We start from the raw sequence: 26,590 nt of genomic DNA, 5'->3' as shown, positions 1-26,590 counted from the left end.
TGGCCTTGGACAAGCTACTAATGCCAGAGGCTCCAGGGGACTTCAGGGGGCCTGCAGCCTTGTCATTAACACTGGACTCCCACCTTAGATGTGCTTCTCTTCCTGGGGGGTCTCTCTGGGAGGAGAGCTCTAACCTGTGGTGTTCCCTATCCACCACCAGTGCCTTCAAAAGCCTCTCCATCAAGCCAGGCACTGGTGGCTCACGCCTGTAATCCTAGCTACTCAGGAGGCTGAGCTCCGAGGATTGCAGGTCAAAGCCAGCCCAGGCAGGAAAGTCCGCGAGACTCTTATCTCCAATTAACCACCAGCAAACCAGAAGTGGCTCAGTGGCTCAAGTGGTAGAGCACTAGCCTTGAGCTGAAGAGCTCAGGGGCAGCGCCCAAGCCCTGAGGTTTTGAGGCAGCAGGATCTGCCCATTCAGCTCCTACTTCCCAACCATTGGCCCCTCCCCAGCCTAGCCCCCCAGATGAGCTACTCTACCAGCACCCTGCTTCCAGACAGGGCTGCAGCTCTCCTTCAGAAGGGTTTCTCCAACTGACCTTGATTTTGGAAAGGCCTTGGCTTTGAGTGTAGGAAGGCAGCGAGATTCAACAAAGGAAAAGCTAGGTTAAGCCATTTGCTAAAAATGGTGCACATGTTCTTGACCTAAGATGGTGTTTTTATTTATATTTGTGTCTATGAGGGAGGCCTTGCTCTGTTTTCCTGTGTTGGGCCAGACATCTTCAGAAGAGATGTGGGGGGCAGGGCAGGTTCCTCCTGGTCAGAGCAGGCACCTTTAGATCCTGCAAGCCCAGCAATTGGTTCTGTGATCAGGGACAGGGATACCATACTGCCTTGCTTGTTGCTGCTACTACTCACAACGAAACTGCTTTTCTGCCCACAGAGACAGAGCTGGGCTCACTAGACATCTGGAGTTGCATGGGGATAGGGGAGAGTCAGGGGGATAGCCAAAGCCAGGGGAGAGTGAATATACACTGGTCTTCGAGGCCAACCCCATCAGCACACAATATTCCCTCCTGAGCGCCCTCCCAGGCCTGTTCTACCTGCTGGCTGATGTTTTTGTTTTGTTTTGTTTGCCAGTCCTGGGGCTTGAACTCAGGGCCTCATCTTGAACTCACTGTCCCTGGCTTCTTTTGCTCAAGGCTAGCACTCTGCCACTTGAGCCACAGCACCACTTCCGGCTTTTTCTATATATGTGGTGCTGAGGAATCGAACCCAGGGCTTCATGTATATGAGGCGAGCACTTTACCACTAGGCCATATTCCCAGTCCTGGCTGATGTTTTTGTGCCTTTGACCTCAAATGGCAGGTTGTCCTGAATTCATCCAGGAAGCCAGTTTGCAGCCTTAGGCTTCCTTCCTATAGTCTTGCCCATGCCTGCGGTCCAAAGGAGCAGGTTCTGGGCTGTGGCTTACCTCCGCCCTGCAGGACCGACCATCCACCTCCTCTTCCCAACCTGGTAGCCAGCAGCCCATCCCAGCCTCATGAGGCGTTGCCCCCTCCCTTGATTTCAGCCTTGGCTACAGCCCAGGCCTCCTGCAGTCTGGTGCCAGAGACCTTTGTATTCTGGGGCCAGTGACCTGTGAGCAGTGGCCTGTGGTGGGTTCTTTGCCACGTCCTCTTGTGTGCTGGGAGCCAGGAACAGAGTGAGTACTCCAAGCCAGTGCCCCTGTCCACACCTGCTCCAGCCCTGAGGTAGGTTTCTGCGTGTGGAGGGAGGGCTTGGTGTGTGGGGCTGGGGCTGATGCTGGCCGGGAGTGGGTCTCCCTATAGACTGCGCAGGGTGTGTCGCCCGCAGGCTCCGTGCCGCCCACCCGCAGCGGAAGGCTGTGGTGGAGGGCATGGAGGCCAGAGGACGCCCTTGCTGGGGGCAGTGAGGGAGCCGGCGTGCAGGGCTGCGGGGCGGCAGGGGGGCCCTGCTCCACCTCTGCTTCCACCTGGGAGGAGGAAAGCGGGACAGAGGCCGGCATGCATGGCCCAGTCCTATGCACGGCCTTGGTCGATCCCCAGAGTGGCCTAACCAGATTAGGGTGCTGGTACCGGAGCTTAGAGATGAGGACGGCCTCAGATGTGCCACATCATGGAGCTAGGACAGGGAGACCTGGGCTCAGCCCAGACTGGGCGACTGCGGGCTTGTGTTGTGCCCCCTGCCTGCGCTCTGCCGGTGGGCCCCGGCGGGGGCTTCTCTCCACTCTGACTCCATCTAGGGGCTGTCACCATTTCCTGACTAGAAACATCTGCTAGGCCAGCTCACAGCCGGCTCCCACACCCCAGGGGCTGGTCGCTCAGGTCTCACCTCCAGGCCTGCTTTGATGGTGCCCTGCAGGAACACAGGGGGCAGGAGGGGTGTCCTACACCCCCACCGCCCTCAGCCCTGGGTCCCTAGTGCAGAGTGACTGTCATTCAGCACCGGAGAGGCCGGGTGGTCGTGCTGGGAAGCCAGCTCAGCCTTCCAGGGGCTCCTGAGGGGACAGCGCTGCCGCTGCCATCACGCTCACGGAGCCTCTTCCTTTATCTGGGTGGAAGAGGACAGTGGATGTGAGAGAGAGGAGAACGGGGCAACAGAAATGTCCTCCTTAGCCCTAAGATGATGGACAAACGCACAGAGGCTTATACGCGCAAACTCACCTGGTGGGAACAGACTGACAGCCTGGAAATGGCTTGAGAGTTCCGTGGGGGGAGGGGGGGAGGGCCTTGGTGTTGGTGGGCTGTTCTCAGGGTGCAGCTGCTCACCTGAAGATAGGGCGGACTGTGGGCGCAGCACTTCTGACTTCCTGGGCAAGAGCAGCCCCTCATTGTTTATTTTCTTTGCCTTCATGTCCGGTGAGGAGAAGCTCCCAATGATGAGCATTTTGTTGGGTTTGTTCCAAATGGGGCTCATTCTTGACTTCAAGAATGAGCTCATCCAGCGCAGCCCCCGTGGCCCTCACCAGAGTGGGCATTTGGTGCCCAGGATAGTTCTGCCGAAAGCAGAGCTCAGGATCCAGGAGGTGGTGCAGATCTATGAGTGGGAGATGGCAGATGTTGATGTCTGCAGTCACCACTAGGAGCAGCTACCAGAGCCACTGTCGCCCTCCTCCCTGAGCCCCGGCCCCTAGTGGGGCCCCTCCTGTGAAGGGGTGCTGGGCTGTGTGACCCCAAGGTCTCGTCTTGAATCAGCCACAGGTTTGAGCTCCCCTTGAGATTTTGAAGTGATTCCAGACCCGACATAAACTTGCAAAAATATACCCTGCTCCAAACTCCCCAAGCTCTAGTAATGAAGCAAGCACTTCATTATTCTCAGATTTTCCTCAGAACATTTGCATGTAAATTGCAGACATGATGCTCCCAAGCCCCAAATACTCCAGCATTTTCTCCCAAGAATGAGGATGTGCTTTCACTAGCCCGCAGTCCAATGTGCAAGATCAGAAATAAACATGGATACAGCACTGTTCAATCCACAGACTTTACTTGAACTTTGTCAGTTGTCCCTCCATGTGTCCCTGGTTGCAAGTCCAGGGTCTGATCCAGCTCACGCGTGCATTTCGTTGTTGTCTTTTCGGCCTCCTTTCATCAGAAACCATTTTCAAGTCTCTGTCGCTCATGACCTTTGACATGTTTGGGGAGTGCAAGCCAGTTGCTTGGTGGGTTTCCCCTAGTTAGAGTTTGCTTCTTGTATTTGGGTTACATCCAGGCTGTGTGCCTGAGGCAAGGAACCCCCAGAACTCCTTGGCGGCTGTATCAGGAGCTGCACCGTGTCAGTCTGGTGCTGGAGATGTGAACTGTTACCTCTTGGTCATTGAGGTGTCTTCCTCTTCTTGCTACGCCATAATCACAATGATCTCCTAGCTACAGCTTCACTCTCCTCAGTTCTAGTTACTTAGGCCAATTACTGTTCAAAATTATAAAAAAGGAAATTCCAGAATTATCTGGGTCCTGGGGGGCTCATGCGTAGAAGCCCAGCTACTAGGCAGGCTGAGGTCTGAAGATCAAGGTTGAAAGCCAGCCCAGGCAGAAAAGTCTTGAGAGACTTCTTCTCTCCAATCAACTGGCGTAAAGCTGGGAGTGGAGGTGTGGCGCCAACGGTAGGGTGCCAGTCGTGAGCGCAGAAGCTGCGTGGGAGCTTGAGGCTTGGAGTTCAAGCCCGATATGAGGACCCACCCCTCCCTCCCGCCTCCCCACCCAAAAAGATTCTCTCTTTTTTCCCCTTTATTTTCTTCCTCTCTCCATATTGTTGGCCATCATGTGACACAGGGGTTCTACCATATTTGTTTCATCTGCTGAATTTGTTTTTAATGCTTCTTAAACTGAAATGGCTGAGTCAAGCCAGGGCACAAGGTAGAGGCTGCCATGGAGTAGAGAGGCTGGACCTCTCTGCTCTGAGCGCCCAATTGCAGACTAGCTTGGGCCAGGATGGTTGTCATTTATAAAATGAGGATGTAAATTGCATCACTTGGTTTAAATTTTTTAATTGTATAATCCATATGACAGGAATTCTCTCTCTCTTTCTCTCTCTCTCTCTCTCTCTCTCGGCAGTACATAGTTCTATTCTGGATTTCTGGTGGTTAATTGGAGATAAGAATCTCACATGGGGCTGGGAATGTGGCCTAGTGGTAGAGTGCTCGCCTTGTATACATGAAGCCCTGGGCTCGATTCCCCAGCACCACATATATAGAAAACGGCCAGAAGTGGCACCATGGCTCAAGTGGTAGAGTGCTAGCCTTGAGCAAAAAGAAGCCAGGGACAGTGCTCAGACGCTGAGTTCAAGGCCCAGGACTGACAAAAAAAAAAAAAAAGAATCTCACAGACTTTCCTGCCTGGCTGGCTTCAAACTATGATCCTCAGATCTCAGCCTCCTGATTAGCTAGGACTATAGGCATGATCCACCAGTTCCGGGCCCATCTTACTGTTTTTAAGTGCACAGTTCAAAGGCATTTTGTACATCCACATTGTTGCACAACCATCGCCACTGTCTGTCCCCAGAACTCTTTCATCTTGTGAATCTGAAACTCCATCCCTATTAAACACTAATCCCCCAGTCCCCTCCCCAACCCCTGCCACCCACCACTCTTTCATGAGTTTGACTGCTCCGGGGGCCTCCTATAAGTGAAATCTTAACAGCATTTGTGTTTCTGGGTCCAGCCTGTTGCACTTGCCCTTAGTCAGTTTTATTAATAATTAATTTAGTAGCCATCAGTAGAAAGAAGGATTCCTATCACTATTTGAAGAAAGCTACATGCTAACAGCAGTGGCTTCCTCCTGAAAGAGCAGGCTGGTGAGAACCAGTGCTTGGGATGGTCTAGATTGTCACCTGGCCTGGCCAGCAGGACCTGAGAGGAGATGCAGGCTGATTGTTGGTCCAGGAGATTCTCCTGCTGGGGCCTGGGCCCTGTGCCAGGCTCACACTGAGGAGAGACTTGCCTTCCCCCACCAGCCCTGGGGCTTGTACTCCAAGCCTCAGGTGTGCCGGGCAAGTGTGCCAACTACCACTTGAGCCATGCCCCGAGTCATTGCTTTAGTTATTCTTTATTTCTTTTCTTTTCTCTCTCTCTTTTTCTCAGTTCCTGGGGCTTGAACTCAGGGTCTCATACTTGTTCCACTTGCTCAGCTGGTGTTCTACCATGCAGACCATGCTGCCAGCCTGTGCTTTAGTCGTTTTCCAGATAGTTTCTCCCATTTGCCTGGGGCCGGCTTTGGTCTGTGCACCACCACCACCATTCCTGGTTTGTTTGTTGAGGATGGTTCTCACTTTTTTTTTTTTTTTTTGGCCAGTCCTGGGCCTTGGACTCAGGGCCTGAGCACTGTCCCTGGCTTCTTCCCGCTCAAGGCTAGCACTCTGCCACTTGAGCCACAGCGCCGCTTCTGGCCGTTTTCTGTATATGTGGTGCTGGGGAATCGAACCTAGGGCCTCATGTATCCGAGGCAAGCACTCTTGCCACTAGGCTATATCCCCAGCCCGGTTCTCACTTTTTACTTGGACTGGTTTAGAACTGTGGTCCTCCTTATCTCTGTCTCTTGAGAGCCACTGCACGCACCTCTTTTTCTCTTTCCTGTCTGCTCTTTTGTTTCCATGCCATCTTTAGTTCCCCTGCTGCGTCATCGTCCTGGCTGTCACTCTCTAGGCGTACTTTCTGAGCGTGCAGTGTCATACGTTAACCACTGTGGTGGGTACCAGAATGTTAGAGTGAGTGGGAATTTGGATTTTCTTCTTCTCTAGAGCTTGGCCATACATGGAAGAGAGAGCCGGCGCTGGCTTCTGTGTGGCCTGTGTGGGCGAGGGCCCCTCACTCTTTGTGGGTTTGTTTGGCCTTGGTGCCAAAGCTGCTCTAACCTGGGCTCGGCTCGCCCTCTGCAGATGCTGAGGTTCCGGACCATCCAAGGGGGCCTGCGGCTCCTGGGTATCCGTCGGAGCTCCACCGCCCCCTCTCCAAATGTGGGGCACCTGGAATACAAGCCCATCAAGAAAGTCATGGTGGCCAACCGAGGTGAGTGCCGCCAGGGGCCAGCCCCTCCTTGGCTTCCTCCTCACCCTGCCTCCACCCCTCCCACCTGCTTCTCTCCTGACCCATGCACCTAACTTCTCGCCCTGTTGTCCCCAGGCGAGATCGCCATCCGTGTGTTCCGGGCCTGCACGGAGCTGGGGATCCGCACCGTGGCTATCTACTCTGAGCAGGACACAGGCCAGATGCACCGGCAGAAAGCAGACGAAGCCTACCTCATTGGCCGTGGCCTCGCGCCTGTGCAGGCCTACCTGCACATCCCAGACATCATTAAAGTGGCCAAGGTGAGCCGGCCTGGCCTGCACCCAAGTAGCTGTGAGTGCCCAGGGCCCTCCTGAGGCTGGAGCCAGGTCTTGTGCTGTGCCTGGCACCCATGCCAGCCAGCATTAGGTCAGGGGAGGGAGAGGTGCCCAGAAAGGGATGAGCAGAGTCTAAGGGCGTCCGCCTCCCTGGCCCTCTGCAGGAGAACGGGGTGGACGCAGTGCACCCTGGCTATGGGTTCCTCTCGGAGCGAGCAGACTTCGCCCAAGCCTGCCATGATGCTGGGGTCCGGTTCATTGGGCCAAGCCCAGAAGTGGTCCGGAAGATGGGAGACAAGGTGGAGGCCCGGGCCATTGCCATCGCTGCAGGTGACGCGCAGCTCCTCGCCAGCAGGTAGACGGGGAGGGGCTCTTTGGCAGGGAGCCAGCCTGTCACACCCGCCCTGCGCCTGTCCCCATAGGTGTCCCTGTGGTCCCCGGCACGGACGCCCCCATCACTTCCCTGCACGAGGCCCACGAGTTCTCTAACACCTACGGCTTCCCCATCATCTTCAAGGCTGCCTACGGGGGCGGGGGCCGAGGCATGAGGGTCGTACACAGCTACGAGGTGAGCCAGGCATTGGCCCAGTGGCCGAGGGGGGCAGGCAGCCCCTGGAGGAACCCCAGAGGGGTCTGGAAAGTGGCCAGGGGTCTTGGCGGAGGGCACACAGCCAGGGCCCCACATCTGCCTGGCTTTGCCCTACCTCGCAGGAGCTGGAGGAGAATTACACGCGAGCCTACTCGGAGGCGCTGGCGGCATTTGGGAACGGGGCACTGTTCGTGGAGAAGTTCATCGAGAAGCCACGGCACATCGAGGTGCAGATCTTGGGTAAGTGGGGATCATGCAGACTCCTCCACTCAGATGGCCTTGCCGGGTGACATGAAGCCCATTTCTTTATGCTTTATAGCTGCCATCTTTGGGATAGCCCCAGGCCTCAGGATTGCCCAGGAATTCTTCCAGAAATGGGGTTCTGAAACTAGGTGGCAGTTGGTTATCGCCACTTAAGCGCCACCCCAGCTGCCTGGCCCCTGTGTCCACACGGGGGCTGTGGGAGGCATCTGGACTCCACAGAGGCTGAGCCCCATTCCCCACCTGCTCCAGGGGACCAGTATGGGAACATCCTGCACCTGTATGAGCGGGACTGCTCCATCCAGCGGCGGCACCAGAAGGTTGTGGAAATCGCCCCCGCTGCACACCTGGACCCCCAGCTCCGCTCGCGGCTCACCAGCGACTCCGTGAAGCTTGCCAAGCAGGTGAGGGCTGGGCCCGCGGGGCGGGCAGGGACAGGCTCGTGCCGCTCCCCTCCCAGTGGGCCTCATGGCCAGGGCTGCGAGGGCCCCCCCGGCCAGCTGATGGGCAGCAGGGAGGCCCAGGCTGCCCAGTTCAGGGCTGAGATGAGATGCTGGCCTCTGCTGGCAAAGGGGCCCGGATGAGAGGCTAAGCAGAAAGGGAGGGAGGGAGGAAGGGAGGGAGGAAGGGAGGGAGGGAGGAAAGGAGCCCCCAGCCATCTCCCCTGCCTCCAGTGGCACCAACTCACCCCGGGTAAAGGGAATGGGATTCCTTGGACACAGAATTAAGGCACCTGGTCCTTACTGGCTCTTAGCCTCTCTTGCATCACAGTTGTCCCAACCCATTTCCTCACTGAGATTCCTCTTCTCCCCAGGGAGGCCTGGGGAGTTGAGTTCTAGGTGTGGCGGTGGCGAGAGGGGAGCCATCACCCCCAGTGGTGACCTGCTCCTGGCCTGGTTCAGATCGTCTATGGGAAAGGTGGGCCGGGCTCCGCCTCTGGTCTTCCCGAGCCTGTCTTCATCCTATCCCATCTTCCCGACCCCCAGCCTTCCGAGCTGCCCACTTCCAGCCTCCGGGGCAGCCTGGGCCCGGGAGAGGGGCAGCCAGCGCGGTTCTGCACCTTCCCCAGGATAGGTTGCGCCAAGTGCCAAGCCAAGTGGTGCTGGTGAGGGCCCCGTGCAGAGCTGGAGTTTGGGCTGCCCAGGAGTGGCCCGACCTTGACCTTGCTCTGCTTTGTTGTCCATTAACCACCCCTCTGCAGAGCGGAGGGTTTGTGATTCTGGAAGGAGCAGAAGTAAGACTGGATTTAGGGCTGCAGTCCAAGTTTGTCGGACATCTCTTGAGGTGCTGCCTGAGTAGTGGAGAAGGGACTTCCTGAAAACCCCTCCCGGAGAGAAGCAGGGCTGGGGGACCCCGGGAGCCAGCGCTGCCAGGCTGGAGAGCCTGGGGGGGGGGTGGTGAGCCAGTGAGGCACTGGGCACAAGGGTGCCAAGCTGGGGCATGCTGGAGCCGAGGTCACCCTGAGGCGCCTCCCCTGGGTGCTAGTGCTGTCTTGAGCCTCTCGGGGTCCTTCCGGGGTGCTGGCCTTTGGGGCTGGGCTGGCAGCCACTTTGTTCTGGAGCCAGCCTGGGAGGTGGGCTGGAATTAGGCACGGTTCCCCCCGGGACACCGGCTCACCTCCCCGGCCGCCCTTCCCAGGTGGGCTATGAGAATGCGGGCACTGTGGAGTTCCTGGTGGACAAGTACGGCAAGCACTACTTCATCGAGGTCAACTCCCGGCTGCAGGTGGAGCACACCGTCACCGAGGAGATCACCGAGTAAGCCTGGGGAGAGAGACCGTGGCGGCCGGAGGGGCGGCGCGGGGGAGGCCCGGGAGAGGCCTGCCAGCAGGGGCCACGGCGGGGCTCCCTCGCTGGCTGGGCCTCCACTTTGGTGGACAACACTGAGGGACCCAATGACTTCATCAAAAAGGTGTTATAAAGTATTGCAGGGCAATTGCAAAAATGAACACAGGAGCAAACACAGCAGATTCAGAACCTGCCCCTTAGGGTCGGGATGCTGATGTCTGCGAACCCTAAGTCTGTACTGTGAGAAAGAAGTCCATCACCCTGAGGAAACAAGGCTCAGAGGAGTGGGGAGCTGCCATGGCACACTGTGGAAACGGCAGAGCCCGTCCCTCTGGCTCTGCCTCCAGCTGTGCATTCCCTGTACCCACTCAGCCTTTATTTCAATTTTTTAGGTTGACTTTACAAATACATGGATACAACTGAGCTTTTTTGCATAGAATTTTTATTCCATCTGAAAATGCTGTTTGCTGACGATATTCCCCAGTACTTACTATAAGTACTTTTAATGGCTGTATACTGTTCCACCATCTGTATGTGTTAAAACTCCCCATTTCTTGTCAGGCACGTCGGTGGTTCTGGCTTTTGTGGTTCAGGCGTGTCTGTGACCACTTACATGCTGGGTCTGTGCTATGATCTGGAGAGTCCTGAGGAGAGACACCATCAGTGGAATTACCTGATCAAAAGAGAGGCAGTGTCTTGCCTCCGAGCTTTCTAGATGATTGTACGCTACATTTCTCCTCACACCAGCTTTGAGTTCAAACCTTTAAAAGTCTGCCTGGTCTCTAAGCAATTTAAATGGCTTTCATTGTTTCAGGATTTTGAGCCATTTAAGCATTAAACCTTGGCTTTGGGCCAGCCTACCTCCTGCACTGTGGAACCTTCCTGATTCCAGTTCCTCCTGAACCCTTGGCCTCACCCACCTGAGAGGAGGCAGCTGCCTTTGCCCCGCAGGTGCCCCGCAGCCCCCCTCCTGTCTTCAGGGTAGGGCAGGAATGAAAGCAGGTGCTCTGGCTGGACACCGGTCCCAGGAGTCGTTCCTCAGTGTGCCGCCAAAATTGTCAGCCTCCCCCCGCCCCTGCCTCCCCTCCCCCCCTCCCCGAGCCTGCGCTGTCAGGGATGGAAGGCCTTGCTGCTCTGGAGCAAGGGCTTTGTGTCACCTGGATTGGGGAGGAGCCTGGGTGAGCTGCAGCCTCTCTGACCCCCAGTACCTCCTCCGCTGGGCGTCGCGGTGCTCCGTCTGCTGCACGGTGCCTGGGGTGGCGGCACATAACCACCGCCCTGGGTGCTAGCAGGTGACACGGAACAGCTGGGGAAATCTGCCGGCACACAGCTCGCCTCAGCGTCAGTGATGACCAGCCGAAGGGCGCCAGGCTCCTTCCCCACAGCCACTCCGCTCGGCTTTGGCCGTCAGTCAGGCTGAGCTTATAAAACCCCGCCCGTGGGAGAGCCTGGAACTCTGAAATCTCCCCTGCTGGGGGTCTTGGGTCCAAACCCCGGGGGGGGGCCAGCCCCAGCCAGCCAGCATCCTGACCACCCCCACCGGAGCAGCACCCCTGTGCGCGTAGCTCCCGCTGCCCCTAGAGAAGCTGTGAGCTAGCGTTGTGCAGAGCCCGGGCTCCACCCCCCCAGGCTGGGGGGAAGATGGGCTTGCACACCCGAGGGCAAGCGGGGAGATAGCATCAGCAAGCGGTGAGGAGCAGGTAGATCTGGGGTCCCTTGGCCCTGGCTGCCAGGTTCTGCAGTGCTGATGGAGCCTCTCCGAGAGGCCCAGGGACAAGTAGGCCTGCTATGGAGCCGTGGGTGGGAGGAGCCGCCTGAGGGCCACATCCGGTGTGTGTGCAGGCCACACCTGGGGGGAGGCCCTCCCTGTGCCTGCCCGCCGCCTCACGCTCTGCCCGCATCCTCTGCCCGCAGTGTGGATCTGGTGCACGCTCAGATCCACGTGGCCGAGGGCAGGAGCCTGCCTGACCTGGGCCTGAGGCAGGAGAACATCCGCATCAACGGCTGTGCCATCCAATGTCGGGTGACCACGGAGGACCCTGCGCGCGGGTTCCAGCCCGACACCGGCCGCATTGAGGTAGGCCCTGTGTCAAGACTTCCGTCTAGTGGGGGAGCTCCCCAAGTCGGGCCAGGCCCTCGAGGCTGCTTCTGGTGGAGGGCACAGGCCTCAGGCCTGCGGGCAGCACTGCCTGGAGATGCACCCTGGGGCAGTCAGGAGAAACCCCTCAGGCCAGAGTGAAGCTGACTGGCACCCTGGGAGCCCAGCATACCCCAAAGGAGAAAGCATTCTTGGAAAGAGACTGGCCTGCCCAAGGCCAAGAGGGAACAGGAGGGAGGGGCCTACACGGACAGGACAACCTGGACGAGCAGAGTGCTGGGGTACCAGATCGGAAGCCTGGCTTGGCACTGAGGGAACCCTCATGACCGCTCAGTTGTGCCCTCAGTTGGGGACTGGGTGGTGGCAGGCAGCAGAACCCTGGGGTGGGGGTAGGGAAGCCAAGGATTGGAGTCTCTGTGGAGGAGTCAGGCCCTGTGTACCAGAACCTGGAGAGCACCTGTCTCCATCCCTGCCTCCACTGCAGCATCTTGGAAGCCCCAAACCGGCCTCCTGTTTGTCCCTGCAGCCCTGTGGTGAATGAGGGAGCTCCGCAGAGGGCAGCTGCAGTAATGAGACACAGACTGAGCCGGGGGGGGGGGGGGGGGGGGAGGGGAGGGAGGCTGCTGCTTCCTGTCCCGAAGCCCTGCCATCTCCTCCCCTCTCCGGTCTCTGACCCCCCCCTGTCCCTGGCCCTGAATGCTGGCATTGCTGCGACCGCCCTCTGCCCAGCTCCTGCCTACTGGCCTGGGCCCCGAGCACGCAGGGCATCGTAGGAGCTCGGGATTGGTTCCTGAGTCCAGGATGGAGGGCCTGGGCCTGGGCCAGAGCTGAAGGCCCCCGTAAGAGGCTCATTCTGGACTTCTGAGGCCGTGGATTGAGGCGGGGGGCGGGGTGGGGGAGCAGGGGGAGGTGTCTGAGAGCCGTGCAGATCTGTGGGCCTCTGCAGGGAGCTGGCCACCTGCATTTGTTTCTAGAAGGATCAGAGCTGATAAGTAGGGGCAGCCCCAGGCTGGAACCGCTCCACGGGCCTGACTCCTCTGCCCTCCGCCAGAAGGGGCTGCCCAGGGGCCGGCTCCGCCGCCAGCTGCCACCTCCACCTCCACAGTGGGCTGCTCAGAGCCGCTCGCCACAGAGTATTTTTAGCCAGCAGTTCCTGCTCACAGCTGAGTGTCCACCCTTAAATACTTTATCCAGTTCCTCTCTATCAAGCACAGGCCTGTCCCCCCCAGACGCAGAAGGTGGTGCCCTGGGCGTCCCTAGCTCCTCCTTCCTTCCTCCCCCTCTTCCTCATAGTCACCCGAAGGTCCCCACCCCTGCCTGCCATGGGAAACACACCTGCAAGTGTCTGTCCCCAGACACTCCAAGCCTCCATCTCCCCTTCTCGCCATCTGCTGTGTGTGTGTGTGTGCGTGTGCGTGTGTGCATGCACGTGGATGATTTCTGCTCCACCTCTGTGTGCCTCAAGAAGGGCCATGTGATCTAGGCGTACACCTGTCTCTGCTCGTGTCAGAGACAGAGCAGTGTCTTTATTCTGTGTTCTCAGCTCCTTGCCTGCTCTTTCCTTTTTCCCCTCCAGGATGGAAGGGAACCTGAGTGGATACTTGAGGCCTCCCCATTACCCTATCTATTTAAAAAAAAAAAAAAAAAAGAACAAAGACAGCCAAGTATGGTGGCACAATCTATAGTCCTAGCATTCGAGAGGCTGAGGGGAAGGATCATGAGTTTGAGGCTCGTCTGGACCGTATAGCAAGACCATGTCTCAAGAAAAAAACAAAAACAAAAAAACTAAAACAGGCCACATGCTGGTAACTCACGCCTATAATCCTAGCGACTCAGCTGTAATCTGACTGTTATTACAGTTCAAAGCCAGCCCAGGAAAACAAATCGGGGAGACTATCTCCAACCAGCCAGCAAAACGCTGAGCCATGGAGGCAGAGCTCGAGTGATACAGTCAGAGTGTGAAGCCTTAAATTCAGCCTCAAGATTCTCACACATGGCCTGGGAGTGTGGCTTAGTGGTAGAGTGCTTGCCTTGCATGCATGAAGCCCTGGGTTCCATTCCTCAGCACCACATACACAGAAAAAAACGGAAGTGGCACTGTGGCTCAAGTGGCAGAGTGCTAGCCTTGAGCAAAAAGAAGCCAGGGACAGTGCTCAGGCCCTGAGTTCAAGCCCCAGGACTGGCAAAAGAAACACACATCCCCCCCCCCCGCAAATAAAAAGTCAGGCACTGTGGCTCAGGCCACAGGCTATAATCTCACTGCATATGAAGCACAGAGAGGATTGTGGTTTGAGATTAACCTGGGCAAAAAGCTAGGGGGACCCCGATCTCACAAAACGATCCGGGTATAATCCCAGCTACCAGGAGATGATGGTAGGAGGGTTACAGTCCAAGGATGGCGCAAGGCAAAAGCAGAAGACCCTATCTGACAAACAAAAGCAAAAGGGCTAAAGGCTCAAATGGCAGACTACCTAGCACTGCTAAAAAACACCAAAATACTCCTTTCCCGGCTCAGTTTTCTGCTGCGTCCCCTTGTCAGTCTATACATTTCCGCGTCTGTCCTAGAGCCCCAAGCAAGCCCTCCACCGTGGGGGGCTGGCGCTGGGCATTCCAGGCAGCTCCTGGAACAAGTGAATGCCCATTGTTGGTGCTGGTGCGATGGGGTTGGTGGAACTTTGCCCCTGAGGTCCGCTTGGACCTGGGCTGGCTGTGCCTGCCGCCCCAGCGTGCCCCTCCCTGTCCCCTCCTGCCCTGAAGTCACAGGCAGCAGGGACTGGCCAGGGGCCCTGGATTTGCTGATAGATGAAGAGCAGACTCGACAACAGAGTCAGGGTTCCCTGTAGTGACCCTTGAGCTCAGTTCTTACCATGCAGCGGCCCCCGTGTGGGGCTGCAGCCGTGAGCCCCTCAGTTCTTAGCACCCAGCCGCCCCGTGCCGTCCAGCCGCTGACCGGGGCTTCGTCTGCACAGGTGTTCCGGAGCGGAGAGGGCATGGGGATCCGCCTGGACAACGCCTCCGCCTTCCAAGGGGCCGTCATCTCGCCCCACTATGACTCCCTGCTGGTCAAGGTCATCGCCCACGGCAAAGACCACCCCACAGCCGCCACCAAGATGAGCAGAGCCCTGGCCGAGTTCCGCGTCCGCGGCGTGAAGGTGAGAGGCCGCCCCTGCCCACGTGTGCCCTCGGGCACCCACGTGTTTGCCCAGGAGCCGCCGTGGCTCCTACCTCTCCCCAGCCCGTCAGCGGCTCTCCTCAGGGGGCTCAGCCTCCATGGTGTTAAACTGGCTCCATTTAGACACTGCGGGGGCCACAACCAACCGAGCACCGGCTGGTCAGGGCGTGGTGTCCCTGGGCACCGCTTCCACTGTTGCTCCGAGGCCCTCACGCCTGCCCCGAGCCTCCGGTCTGGAGCACGCGCCAGGGCACCCGCGCCGTCTCATTCCCCTTGCTCCAGGCCTGCTTCTAGAAGCCGACCTCCCAGGCGGAGGTACAGGCCCCAGAGCTTGTTTTCTACAAGCTCCCCCAGGAAATTCCTCCATGCAGTCAGCCTGGCACCTGAGGGCGTAGCCCCCCGGGGCTGCGGTGCGGGCGGTGCCCCCCCCCCCGCCGTTCCTTCCTAGGGTGTGTAGCTACAGGAGAATTCACAGCCAAGAAACGCTGCCCTTTAAAGCCAGCACTGCCCACGGATCTGGCGGGCACGGTCTCCGGGGCTCTCCCGGGGCGCTCTGCCCACCTGGGCGCGATGAGTGCCGCGTCTCTGCCCTCCAGACCTGGGGGGGGTGGTGGCAGTGCTGTCCCCACAGCGCCAAGGCCTCACCTCCCTCCGTCTGCCACCGGGCTCTGTGGCAAGTCCGGGAAGTCACCCCTCCAAGTAGAGACACTCGGGGGAAAATGGCGTTGGAAGGGAGCGCCAGGCCTGTCTCCCGCAGCCCACCTCGGTAGGAAAGAGCAGGCTTCCCGGATGCTGGGGTCTGCCCCTCCCTGCCCTTGCAGGGCCTGTGTGCTGCTCTCAGAACCGGGGCGCTCTGGGGTGTGGCTTTCAGGAAAGCCCCCAGCACGGGGAGGAGCTGTGGGCCGCACCGCACCCAGAGCTATCCTCTTGTCCTCTGCACCCTCCCCCTCAGGACTTGCTCCCCTGGACTAAGGAACCCCACACTTGCCCCACACCCCACGCTGGCCCAGAAACATCCTCGCCTTAGGGTGGGAAAGGAAAACAGGGCTCGTGTCCACGCAGACCAGGCTCCTGCCACAAGGCTGAGTGTCTCGCTAACACCTGGGTCCCCGTGTCCCATGGTGTTCCTGCCCTGCACACCCCAGGGCGCCCCCCCATCCCCCGTCCTTGGGGTCAGATGTGCTGTCGCGGGGCCGGCGGGCAGGTACTGAGGAGCTCGGCCTGCACAGAGAACGCCCGTGGCAGGACTGCCCGGCAGCACCGTGGCCTCTGTGCGGCAGCGCGTGTGACCGTGCGGCCCGCTCGCTCCCCCCAAGAGCTGGGTGCTCAGAGCGGGGAGTTGTGTCTAGGGTTCACACAGGAGGGCTGAGGCCCGTCCACCCCTCGGGGGGCTGCTCAGGGGGCTGTAGGGGCCTGGCAGCCAGCAGAGGAAGCAGAGTGGGGCCCCGGCTTGCTCAGCTCTCCAGGTGAAGGCTGGAAAGGGAGGAGGGCCCACCCGAAGGCTGCCTGCAAGGGTGCAGCCGGGCCAACTCCCCAGAAAAGCCAAGGGCAGAGCCACAGGCGCTCCACGTGGAGGGGCGGCGGGGAGCGGCCGTCTCACTTGGGCCTGGAAACAACAGGACCTTCTGGCCTCCCCGAGCCCAGCCCAGCCTCCCCGAGCCCCTCTGGACGGCCTCCCGCCAGTCCCCCGGGAGCCGTGCTCAGGATGCAGGTCCCGCCAGGTCCCCTCACCCAGAGGCCATGCCATCCGGGGTGTGGAGAGTGGCCTTGCTGCCACTCCTTGGAGCTGTGACACTCGGAGCCCTGCCAGGGGCCGTGCTCACACCAGCTCGAAGCGCCTGGCATCACACCGAGGGCACTGGGCCTCCGCACACCCACCGGGAAGGCGTGGCCTTGGCACTCTCGTGCAAGGGCGACCAAGCCCAGGCTGCTCAGCGGCTGTCCGAGGCCTCGGATGCTCCAGGGCCGGGCTCCCCCGGGACAGAGGGCAGCAGGCCCCGGCACCTGCCCCTTGCCCTGGGCTGAACCCGGAGGAAGGCCGGGCGTCGTAGGCTCCTAGGGTCAGCTGGAGCCGGCCTCGAGCCTGGCACTGGTCTGTGTGTCCTGCCAACCCGTCCCACCCTTCCTTCCCAGAGGACACCAGAAACCAGCATGGAGGGGTGTCCCCAACATTTTATTATAAATAGAAACAAGACTCCCACTTGGTGGCTGCAGCCTCTGCCTTGGTGGCTTTGAGCACCTGTCGGAGGGACCTGTCCCTTTACCCTGGCCTGGAGGCCAGAACCAAGGAAAGGGCTTGCCGTCCCACCAAGAACACGGGGAGCCTGAGGTACCGAGGATAAAAACCGGGAGGAGCCAGGGCGGTGCCGCCATCCTGGACCGCCGGCCAGCACCCCACCTGCTCCTCCGGGCACCGGCGGAGTCGCCCCCATCACACCACACTCTCCTCCAGCCGCTCTGCGCTGCCCCCCAGGCCCCGACACCCCGCCCCCAGCAGCCCCCCATGCACAGAGTGGCTCCGCCGTGCCCAGGCGCCCCCAAGACGCCTGGCATACCCGTAGCAGCCGCCGCTGTCCCCCAGGTCCAGGGAGCAGCTGCGCTGGGGGCGGGGCGGGGGGCTCCGCGGCGCGTGGGTCTTGGGGGTGGGGCTGGGGCCGCCATTGGTCTGGGACTGGACGTGGCTGAGCTTGAGTGGGAGGCGGCCGTTCCCAGCTCCCCGGCCCCGAACCAGCAAGGCCACAGTGAAGACCAGTAAGGCAGCCACCAGCACGCCACCAACAGCCACAGTCAGGGTCCCGCCCAGCACGTGGGCCTGCAGGGCGTGGCACAGGGGGGTGGCTGGCAGCGTGGAAAAGTGGACGCAGCCCAGCAGCCTGGTGGCGGTGAGGTCCGAGGGCCCCGCGGCGGGGGACAGGGCCAGCAGGCAGAGGTCGTAGTCAGCGTCCGGAACCAGGTGCTTGAGCAGGAAGTGGTGGCTGGAGGCGGGGACGATCCTGAAGACAAGGGCGGGTGGTCAGGGCTGGAGGGCGGGCACTGCCCGCTCCCTCGGGAAGGCAGGGCACCCGTGTGCGCACAGGCCCCAGGCAAGAAGAGGGGGCGGGAAAGGCACCAACGGAGGCAGAAGCTCCGTGCAGTGCTGCCCAGCTGTCCCTGCTGGGGCCGGCGGCTGGCACGCCCGCCGCCACCTGAGGCCTTGCGCAGGGCACCCGACTCCCGCCCCCCAGCAGCGCGACACCTGGGCGAGTGCCCAGCCAGGGAGGGGGGCCCAGGGCAGGAGGGCGGGGCTGGGAGGGGCGGGGGGGGGGGCAGAGAGGGCCCGTCCTCACCGGTAGATGAGGGTCTCATCCTCGCTGCTGTTGTACTGGATTTGGAACATCCACACGGGGTCCGCGGGCCGCCCCGGGCCCCAGCTCACGAGCCCCGAGGTGGCCGTCACCTCTGTCACCTGCACTACAGGCTCAGTCTCCAGAGTCCCCTCGCCCTCGGCAGCAGTTCGGGCGGAGGCGGCGATGTCGGAGGGCCCCGGCCGGCCGCCCTCGGCGCTGGCGTTCCCGCCGTGGGGCAGGGCCAGCACCCGAAGCTCCACCTGGGCGGTGGCCTCGCCAGCAGGGTTGGTGGCAATGCAGGTGTAGCCTCCGGCGTCCCCGGCGCTCGTCACCCCGATCTCGAGGGTCCCATTGGGGAAAGCCCAGGCCCGGGAGGTGTTGCCCACCAGCCGGTCGTCAGGGCCCACCCAGTGCATGGTGGGCGGCGGGTCCCCCAGCGCCCGGCAGCGCAGCGTGGCCCGCTGGCCCTCGAGGACCCACAGGCGCTGCGTGTGGCGGGCGATGAGGGGCGGCTCGCAGGAGAACTCGCCCTCGGGCACGGCCCAGAAGTAGCGGCCGGCCAGGCCGGGCGGGGAGGCGCAGGTCTCCAGGTCGTCGGGCCGCGCCAGGCGCCGCAGCCACAGCAGCTCGCAGTTGCAGTGCAGCGGATTCCCGCTGAAGCTCAGCACCAGCGGGGCGGGGGACGCCTCGGCCTCCCGGCCGCGGGAGAAGAGCGGGTCGGGGGCCAGGGTGGCCAGGCGGTTGGACGTGAGGTCCAGGCGGGAGAGCTGGCCGAGCTGGGCAAAGGCGCCGGGCGGCAGCGCGTCGATGAGGTTGTGGTCCAGGTTGAGGGTGTGCAGGGCGGGCATGGCGCCGATGCCCGCCCAGGGCACCTGCCGCAGGTTGTTGTAGGACAGGTCCAGGTCCTCGAGGCTGTCGAGGAAGTCATCGAAGGCCCCGGGCGCGATGCGGCCCAGCTGGTTGCCGCTGAGGATGAGGTGCTGCAGGTTGACGGGGCCCCGCAGGCTGCCGCCGCCCAGCTCCACCAGCCGGTTGCCATCCAGGTGCAGGGAGCGCAGGCTCTCCAGGTCCCCGAAGGCGCGGGCCCCGATGCGCGTGATGGCATTGCGGGACAGCGTCAGGTCCACCAGCCCGGTCATGTTGCGGAAGTCAGGAGGCCCCAGGGCCTGGATGAAGTTGTCGGCCAGGCGCAGCTCCACGGTGCGCCGGTCCACGTTGGGCGGCACGAACAGCAGGCCTCGGTGGGCGCAGAGGGTGCTGAGCGACTCCGACAGGTTCTGGCAGACGCAGGGCAGCGGGCAGGCGGCTGCTCCACTGGCCAGCAGCAGCAGCAGGAGCGGAGGGGCCATGGCGCGCGCCCTGCGGGGAGGGGCAGGCCCGGGCACAGGTGTGGCGGGTGCAGGTGCCCACTTGTGCCCGGCACGGTCCCGGGAGGCCGTCTCCGCGGCCTGGCTCGGGGAGGACCGGGAGGACGCCAGGCGGGGGCGGAGGGCCAGGCCCCCGGAGCTGCGGTCACATTGCCCGGGCAGGTAGGGGCCGTCCACCCCGGGCACGAGGTGGGGCGGGAGGCAGGAAGCGGAGGTGGGCCCGGCGCAGGGAGGGTCCCGGAACTTCCTCCGCCTGGCGGCCCCGGGAGCCGCTCGCCCCCTCCCCCCGCCGCGCCATCGCGTCCCCGGCCGGGGAGGCGCCCCCGCCCCCCCCCCGTCCTCCATCCCTCCCCGCGTGGACCGCCCCCCCCCCGGCGGCCCCGCGCTGCACCCGCGGCGGCTCCCTCACCTGTGTCCGTCGCTCAGGGGGCTCGGGCCGGCCTCCCCGCGGGCCCAGCCGGCCCCCGCCGACTCCGGGGCGCTGTGTGGCGGGGGCGAGGCCTGGGCCGCCCGCCGTGCGCCCTCCGGCCCATGGCGCTCGGGCCCGCGGCCCCGGCTTTCTGGTTCCCGGCACCTTTTCCCCGCGCGGTCCGCGGTGGCGGCGGCCGCGACAGGCAGGCGGGCGCGCGCCGCCGGGCACGCGCGCCGCGAACACGCACGTGGAGGGCGGCGGGGAGGGGCGCGCGGGGATCCACCCGGGCCCGGGCCAGCCCCCGAGGTCACGGGGACACGCGGCCACTGCGGCGCCCACGGGAGGCGCCCGGTCACGCCCGAGGCCCGGGCCGGCGCGGGCTCAGCGCGCGGCCCCCCGCGGCCGCCGCAGCGCTCTCCTTCCCCCGGCCCGGCGCGCGCGCCCCCGGCCGCCCGGGCGCCCCGGCATCCCGCGCCGCCCGGCCCGCCGCGGCTCTGCAGACAGCAGACAAAGCGCCGGCCCGCGGGCCCCTCGGCATCCCCGGGACGGGCCCCCGTCACGCGTCGCCGGGCGCCCGCCCCAGCACGCCCGCAGCGGCCCGCACCCGCTCCGCGGCCGGGACCCCCGCGCCCACAGACGCGCGCTGAAGGTCACCACCGTTCTGCATCGCCGAGTCACGTGGCGGGTCCCCCACGGCGCGGGGTCCCGGGGGGCTGGGGCGGCGCCCCCGGCGGGCCGCTGCGGGGTGGGGCCGGGAGGGCTCGGCCTGGGACCCGCGCCGCGCCCCGCCCCGCCGCCCCTCCTCCCCGGCTCCCGGGCCCCCGCCCGCCCCGCTGGCCCGGCGCTGGGAGCCAACCGGCCTCCGCCTCCGGCCCGATTGGTCGGCGCCGCGCCGCTTCCCAGCAGGCCGGCCGGGGCACGCGCCGAGCCGCGCCCGCCACGCCACGCCACGCCCCGCCCCGTCCCCGCGCGGGCTGGGGGCGGAAGCGCCGAGGGCCCGGGCCCCGCACCCGGCGACGCCGGGGACCCCGAGGCTGGGGTCTAGTCCTGCCGGCCCAGCCGTGGGCCTCTGGGCTTCTTCACGCCCGCGCCGTGTCCTCCGGTGGACAAGGGGTCCACGCAGGTCTCCCGGGGGGGGGGGCGGCCCGAGGGCGCAGCCTCCGCAGAGGACAAGGGAGAGGCCGGGTCCTCGCTGCCGTGTGCTGGGAGCCGCGTGGGCCGCCTCCTGCCCCCCCCAGCGTCTCGTGGGCTGCCCCCCCCCCCAAGCGTCTCGTGGGCTGACCACCCAGACTCCTGCCCCCCCAGCGTCTCGTGGGCTGACCCCCCAGACTCCTGCCCCCCCAAGCGTCTCGTGGGCTGACCACCCAGACTCCTGCCCCCCCAGCGTCTCGTGGGCTGACCCCCCAGACTGCCCCCCCCAGTGCCCCATACAGTGTCCAGGCCCGCATCCGGACCCCAAGGGACAAGTTGTGGGTTCTCTACTGGCTCAGCTGGTTTGGGGGGGGGGCGCTTGTGTCTGGGTGGGGGAAGGGGTGCTAGGCTCAGGGCAGGTACAAGCGAGGGCTGCGCCCCATCTCTGGGAGGCTGGTGGACGGGACGAGTCCCTATTGGAGCCTTGCACAGCGCTGCTCCGCCGGGGCTGCGCCCTCCACGCGGCCATGGCCTCGCTGTTCTGCTCTGGCCCAGCGCTGCCCCGGCTCCCCCGGGCGTTCTGGGTTCCTCACCCAGCCATTTCCCCAGCAGACCGGACCGGCACCCCTGCCGCCAGAGGTCTCAGCAGGGGGAGGGAGGCAGACAAGCCAGACGCCCGGAGGACGCAGGATGAACCCGCCAGGAAGGGGAGGTTGGGGGCCTTCCATCAGGCAATGCGCAAGGCCTCGGCCTAAAGATGCCCCTGGCCAGGCTTTGGGGTGGGGATTTTGGCAGCTCGTAGGTGGGAAAGCACCCCGGCCGGATGCGAGGTGGACTTGCTGAGCTCCTGAAGACCGGGAGAGGCGGGGGCAGTGCCACCTCTGAGTCTGGGCTGTGGAGACAGGCTGTCACCCGACCCCAGGCCGAGGACAAGGCCATCCTCGTCCCGGGGTGTTTCTGCACCCCAGAAGAGGCAAGAAGGGGCACGTGCCAGCCTCTGGCAGCTTAGGGGACTGCCAGCATAAGGGGTGAGGAAAGCTGGGGAGGCCCTGAAGCCGCGCTGTCCTGTCCCCCCCCCCCCCCCACACACACACAGCCTCTTCTGCCCTCCTTCTCCTGCCCTCCCTCCCCTCCCTGCGGCGTGGTGACGCCTTCCTACTTGCTCTGTCTCGCAGACCAACATCCCCTTCCTGCAGAACGTGCTCAACAACCAGCAGTTCCTCGCAGGCACCGTGGACACCCAGTTCATCGACGAGAACCCCGAGCTATTCCAGCTGCGGCCTGCACAGAACCGGGCCCAGAAGCTTCTACACTACCTGGGTCCGCCCACACTCCCTCTCTCCCGCGCCTCCTCCCCCTCCCCCTCCGCCTGCCCTTCTTGCTCCTGACCGTAGAGACCTCTGTTCTACCCACACGGCCCCAGTAGGTGTCTCCTGCTCGGACCCAGGAGCCCTGGCTGTGGAGTGGACGGGGCACCGGAGGACCGGGTGTCCTGGAAGAATGCCCCCGCCCCGCCCCTGCTCACGCCGCCGCCCTCCGCTGGCCCTGACCCCTCGCCGGCTCTCTCCCCAGGACATGTGATGGTGAACGGCCCTGCCACCCCCATCCCCGTCAAGGCCAGCCCCAGCCCCACGGACCCCGTGGTCCCGGCAGTGCCCATAGGTAGGTGACGCCCACTCCTCCGGCTCCGGGGCCGAGGGGGGCGAGGGCGGCCCGCAGGAGGAGAACCGCGTCCCTGTCTCTCCCAGGCCCGCCCCCAGCAGGCTTCAGGGACATCCTTCTGCGAGAGGGGCCCGAGGGCTTTGCCCGGGCGGTGCGGAGCCACCAGGGGCTGCTGCTGATGGACACGACCTTCAGGGACGCCCACCAGTCCCTGCTGGCCACGCGCGTGCGCACCCACGACCTCAAGAAAATCGCGCCCTATGTCGCCCACAACTTCCACAATCTCTTCAGCATAGAGAACTGGGGAGGTAGGCGAGGGGGGGCGGGGGGGCAGCATGGGCGGGAGCCAGGTGCCCACTAGCCAGCCCCCAAAGCCTGGAGAAGCTGGTGGTGAGGAGGACTGAGGCCGGATGCCCGCCTGTTCCACTGGGCTTGGTGCTGGGCTTGCGGCTGCGGAGCTGAGCCGCGGCTGCGGAGCTGAGCCCCGGCCCCTCCTGAGCGGCGGGGGGCCCTGTTCATCACTACCCAGAGAGGCAGGGAGAAGGGGGGCTCCTCCAGAAGGAGTACAGAGAGGGGGGCCCCAGAGGGAGCACAGAGAGGGGGGCTCCCCCAGAGAGAGTACAGAGAGGGGGGCCCCAGAGGGAGTACAGAGAGGGGGGGCTCCCCCAGAGAGAGTATAGAGAGGGGGGCCCCAGAGGGAGCACAGAGAGAGGGGCCCCAGAGGGAGTACAGAGGGGCCACCGCAGCCAGAGCTGCCCTGCGCCCGCTCGGCGCCGCCATGGGGTTGGGTGCTGTGGTTGAGATCTGGTGGATAGCGGGGCGGAGGTTCGGGCCGCGGGACGGCGGCAGCGCGTGACCGGCCTCCCTCTCCCTCTCCCCCCCCCCCCCCCCGCTCCCGCTCCCCCCCCTCCCTCTCCCCCCCCCGCCCCCCCCCCCGCGCAGGAGCCACGTTCGACGTCGCCATGCGCTTCCTGTACGAGTGCCCGTGGCGGCGGCTGCAGGAGCTCCGGGAGCTGGTCCCCAACATCCCCTTCCAGATGCTGCTCCGGGGGGCCAACGCGGTGGGCTACACCAACTACCCCGACAACGTGGTCTTCAAGTGAGCAGGCGCGCGCCGGGCCGGGGAAAGCGGGCAGTGGGCCTCGGGGGGCGGGGCGGGGCGGGGCGCCGGGCCGTGGGGCTCCTCGGCGGTCTCCCTGGTCCCGGGGTGGGGCTCACCCGCCCGCCCGCCCGCCCGCCCGCCAGGTTCTGCGAGGTGGCCAAGGAGAACGGCATGGACGTCTTCCGGGTCTTCGACTCGCTCAACTACCTGCCCAACATGCTGCTGGGCATGGAGGCGGCCGGCAGCGCGGGCGGCGTGGTGGAGGCCGCCATCTCGTACACGGGCGACGTGGCCGACCCCAGCCGCACCAAGTACTCGCTGCAGTACTACCTGGGCCTGGCGGAGGAGCTGGTGCGCGCCGGCACCCACATCCTGTGCATCAAGGTGCCCGTGGCCCCGCTCGGCGGGGGGGGGGGGGGGGCGCCGCGGGCCCGCGCTCACCTCGCCCCTCCCGCCCTCCCCAGGACATGGCCGGGCTGCTGAAGCCCGCGGCCTGCACCATGCTGGTGGGGTCCCTGCGCGACCGCTTCCCCGACCTCCCGCTGCACGTCCACACCCACGACACGTCGGGCGCCGGCGTGGCGGCCCTGCTGGCCTGCGCCCAGGCGGGGGCGGACGTGGTAGACGTGGCGGCCGACTCCATGTCCGGGATGACGTCGCAGCCCAGCATGGGGGCCCTGGTGGCCTGCGCCAAGGGGACGCCCCTGGACACAGGTAGGAAGCCCGCAGCGAGCCGCCCCCGGCGCGTGGGGAGCCCCGACGCCCCGCCTGGGCCCCGGGAGCGGCTCAGCAGCCCCTGCTGAGCCCCTGGCCCGTCTCTCCGCAGAGGTGCCCCTGGAGCGCGTGTTCGACTACAGCGAGTACTGGGAAGGGGCCCGGGGGCTGTACGCGGCCTTCGACTGCACGGCCACCATGAAGTCCGGCAACTCGGACGTGTACGAGAACGAGATCCCCGGGGGCCAGTACACCAACCTGCACTTCCAGGCCCACAGCATGGGGCTCGGCGCCAAGTTCAAGGAGGTCAAGAAGGCCTACGTGGAGGCCAACCAGATGCTGGGGGACCTCATCAAGGTGAGGGGGGCCCTGCGTGCCTGCCTGGCACCGAACCCGGAGCACGCCTGCCTCCTGGCAACCTGACCCCCGAGGTCCTTCTCCCCAGGTGACGCCTTCCTCCAAGATCGTGGGGGACCTGGCCCAGTTCATGGTGCAGAACGGGCTGAGCCGGGCCGAGGCCGAAGCTCAGGCAGAAGAGCTGTCCTTCCCCCGTTCTGTGGTGGAGTTTCTACAGGGCTACATCGGGGTTCCCCACGGAGGGTTCCCCGAGCCCTTCCGCTCCAAGGTAGGGAAGGCCGGGTGTGCGGCGGGGCCCAGGCGGGGTGTGCCAGTCAGGCCTGATCCTCTCTTTGCTCCCCAGGTGCTGAAGGACCTGCCACGGGTAGAGGGGCGGCCTGGGGCCTCCCTCCCACCCCTGAACCTGCAGGTGCTGGAGCAGGAGCTGGTGGAGCGGCACGGGGAGGAGGTGACCCCGGAGGACGTGATCTCGGCGGCCATGTACCCGGATGTGTTTGCTCAGTTTAAGGACTTCACCGCCACCTTTGGCCCCCTAGATAGCCTCAACACCCGCCTCTTCCTGCAGGGCCCCAAGATTGCAGAGGAGTTTGAGGTCAGTGGCTCTGGTACTTGCTCTGCCCGGCCTGCACAGCCCCGCCCCGCCCTGCCCCACCCTGCAGGCCTGCCCTGTCCACCCTTCGCTTGGTCCCCCCCACTCTTGGGAGCTTCAGAAGAAAGGACCCTCGGGAGCCCAGGTGCAGGCGCGTGGAGGGCTCCTCCGTGGAGGTCCCGGCCTGCTCCTCCCCAGCTGGCTTCCAGCTTTGCTCCCCCACGCCCTTCCTGCAGGTGGAACTGGAACGGGGCAAGACCCTGCACATCAAAGCCCTGGCCATCAGCGACCTCAACCGGGCGGGCCAGAGGCAGGTCTTCTTTGAGCTCAATGGGCAGCTGCGGTCCATCCTGGTCAAGGACACCCAAGCCATGAAGGTGCGGCTCCCCGCGGCCGGCCGGGCGGTGGGGATGGCCGGAGCCAGGGCCTCACGTCCCCTCTGCTCTGTTTGTAGGAGATGCACTTCCACCCCAAGGCTCTGAAGGACGTGAAGGGCCAAATTGGGGCTCCCATGCCCGGAAAGGTGATCGACATCAAGGTGGCAGCAGGAGACAAGGTGGCCAAGGGCCAGCCGCTGTGTGTGCTCAGCGCCATGAAGATGGAGACTGTGGTGACTTCGCCCGTGGAGGGCACGGTCCGCAAGGTCCACGTGACCAAGGACATGACGCTGGAAGGGGACGACCTCATCCTGGAGATCGAGTGACCCTCCCCACACTGACAGCCGGCCACCTCCACCCCGAGCCTTCAACAGAGCTGTGCTGCTAGGGCAGGCCCAGGCCAGTCGGGGCCCACGGGCAGGGAGGCCTGGTCCTGGAGGCCCCGTCCTCCGCCGACAGCGGCCATGCCCTTCGGCCATTTGTCCTTTCCCCGGCGGACAGACATTCACATACTCATCTCTTGCCAAATCAGGGTCTTCTCCTCATGAAGACTCCAGGTGGAAGAGCAGGAGGGCTCAGGCCCTCGGAGAGATCTGGGGCACCTGCCTCCTGTGGGGGTGGGAAAGGCCCAAGTCCAAGGTCTTGGAAACTTTGCTCAATAAAACTGGTTTCCCCTGCCCTCCACGCCGGGTCCCTGCTGCCTCGGCCCAAGCCCCAGGGCAGGGCCGCCTCTAAGTCCTCATGGCACAGAGGGCAGGGTTTTTGTGCCAGTCCTAGGGCTTGAACTCAGTCTGAGCCTCTGTTGCTCAGGGCTAGCACTCTACCACTTGAGCCACAGCTCTACTACCAGCTTTTTCTGAGTAGTTTAT

The 26,590-nt window shown here is 63.7% G+C and overlaps 2 protein-coding genes across 5 annotated transcripts; one reads left to right on the top strand and one right to left on the bottom strand.

Moving 5' to 3' along the window:
- Window positions 1–1,538: 1,538 nt before the first annotated feature.
- On the top strand, window positions 1,539–26,405 carry Pc (pyruvate carboxylase). 3 transcript variants are annotated; one of them, XM_048361478.1, is made up of 21 exons: window positions 1,539–1,694; window positions 6,334–6,463; window positions 6,578–6,762; window positions 6,942–7,107; window positions 7,200–7,345; window positions 7,489–7,606; window positions 7,880–8,031; window positions 9,266–9,384; window positions 11,329–11,491; window positions 14,482–14,664; window positions 22,096–22,240; window positions 22,493–22,582; window positions 22,669–22,890; window positions 23,525–23,681; window positions 23,828–24,068; window positions 24,149–24,398; window positions 24,511–24,755; window positions 24,844–25,023; window positions 25,099–25,347; window positions 25,581–25,721; window positions 25,799–26,405. In XM_048361478.1, exons 2-21 carry the CDS (start codon window positions 6,334–6,336, stop codon window positions 26,045–26,047), a joined length of 3,531 nt encoding a protein of 1,176 aa, XP_048217435.1. In that variant the 5' UTR covers window positions 1,539–1,694; the 3' UTR covers window positions 26,048–26,405. The 3 variants fall into 3 exon arrangements, with proteins under 3 accessions (XP_048217435.1, XP_048217434.1, XP_048217436.1); XM_048361477.1 differs by having other exon boundaries at window positions 24,149–24,451; window positions 24,486–24,755; XM_048361479.1 differs by lacking the exon at window positions 1,539–1,694 and having other exon boundaries at window positions 6,333–6,463.
- Window positions 16,837–20,574, bottom strand: Lrfn4 (leucine rich repeat and fibronectin type III domain containing 4). 2 transcript variants are annotated; one of them, XM_048361481.1, is made up of 3 exons: window positions 19,787–20,574; window positions 18,011–19,369; window positions 16,837–17,677 (listed from the first exon to the last, which is right to left on the bottom strand). In XM_048361481.1, the coding sequence occupies exons 2-3, from the start codon at window positions 19,357–19,359 to the stop codon at window positions 17,116–17,118; spliced, it is 1,911 nt and encodes a 636-aa protein (XP_048217438.1). In that variant the 5' UTR covers window positions 19,360–19,369; window positions 19,787–20,574; the 3' UTR covers window positions 16,837–17,115. The 2 variants fall into 2 exon arrangements, with proteins under 2 accessions (XP_048217438.1, XP_048217437.1); XM_048361480.1 differs by lacking the exon at window positions 19,787–20,574 and having other exon boundaries at window positions 18,011–19,764.
- Window positions 26,406–26,590: the final 185 nt, after the last annotated feature.

This window comes from Perognathus longimembris, chromosome 13, assembly GCF_023159225.1.
Source record: "Perognathus longimembris pacificus isolate PPM17 chromosome 13, ASM2315922v1, whole genome shotgun sequence".
Lineage (NCBI taxonomy): Eukaryota > Metazoa > Chordata > Mammalia > Rodentia > Heteromyidae > Perognathus > Perognathus longimembris.
The sequence above is the reverse complement of the archived record's forward strand: the minus strand, read 5'-3'. Positions and strand labels throughout refer to the sequence as shown.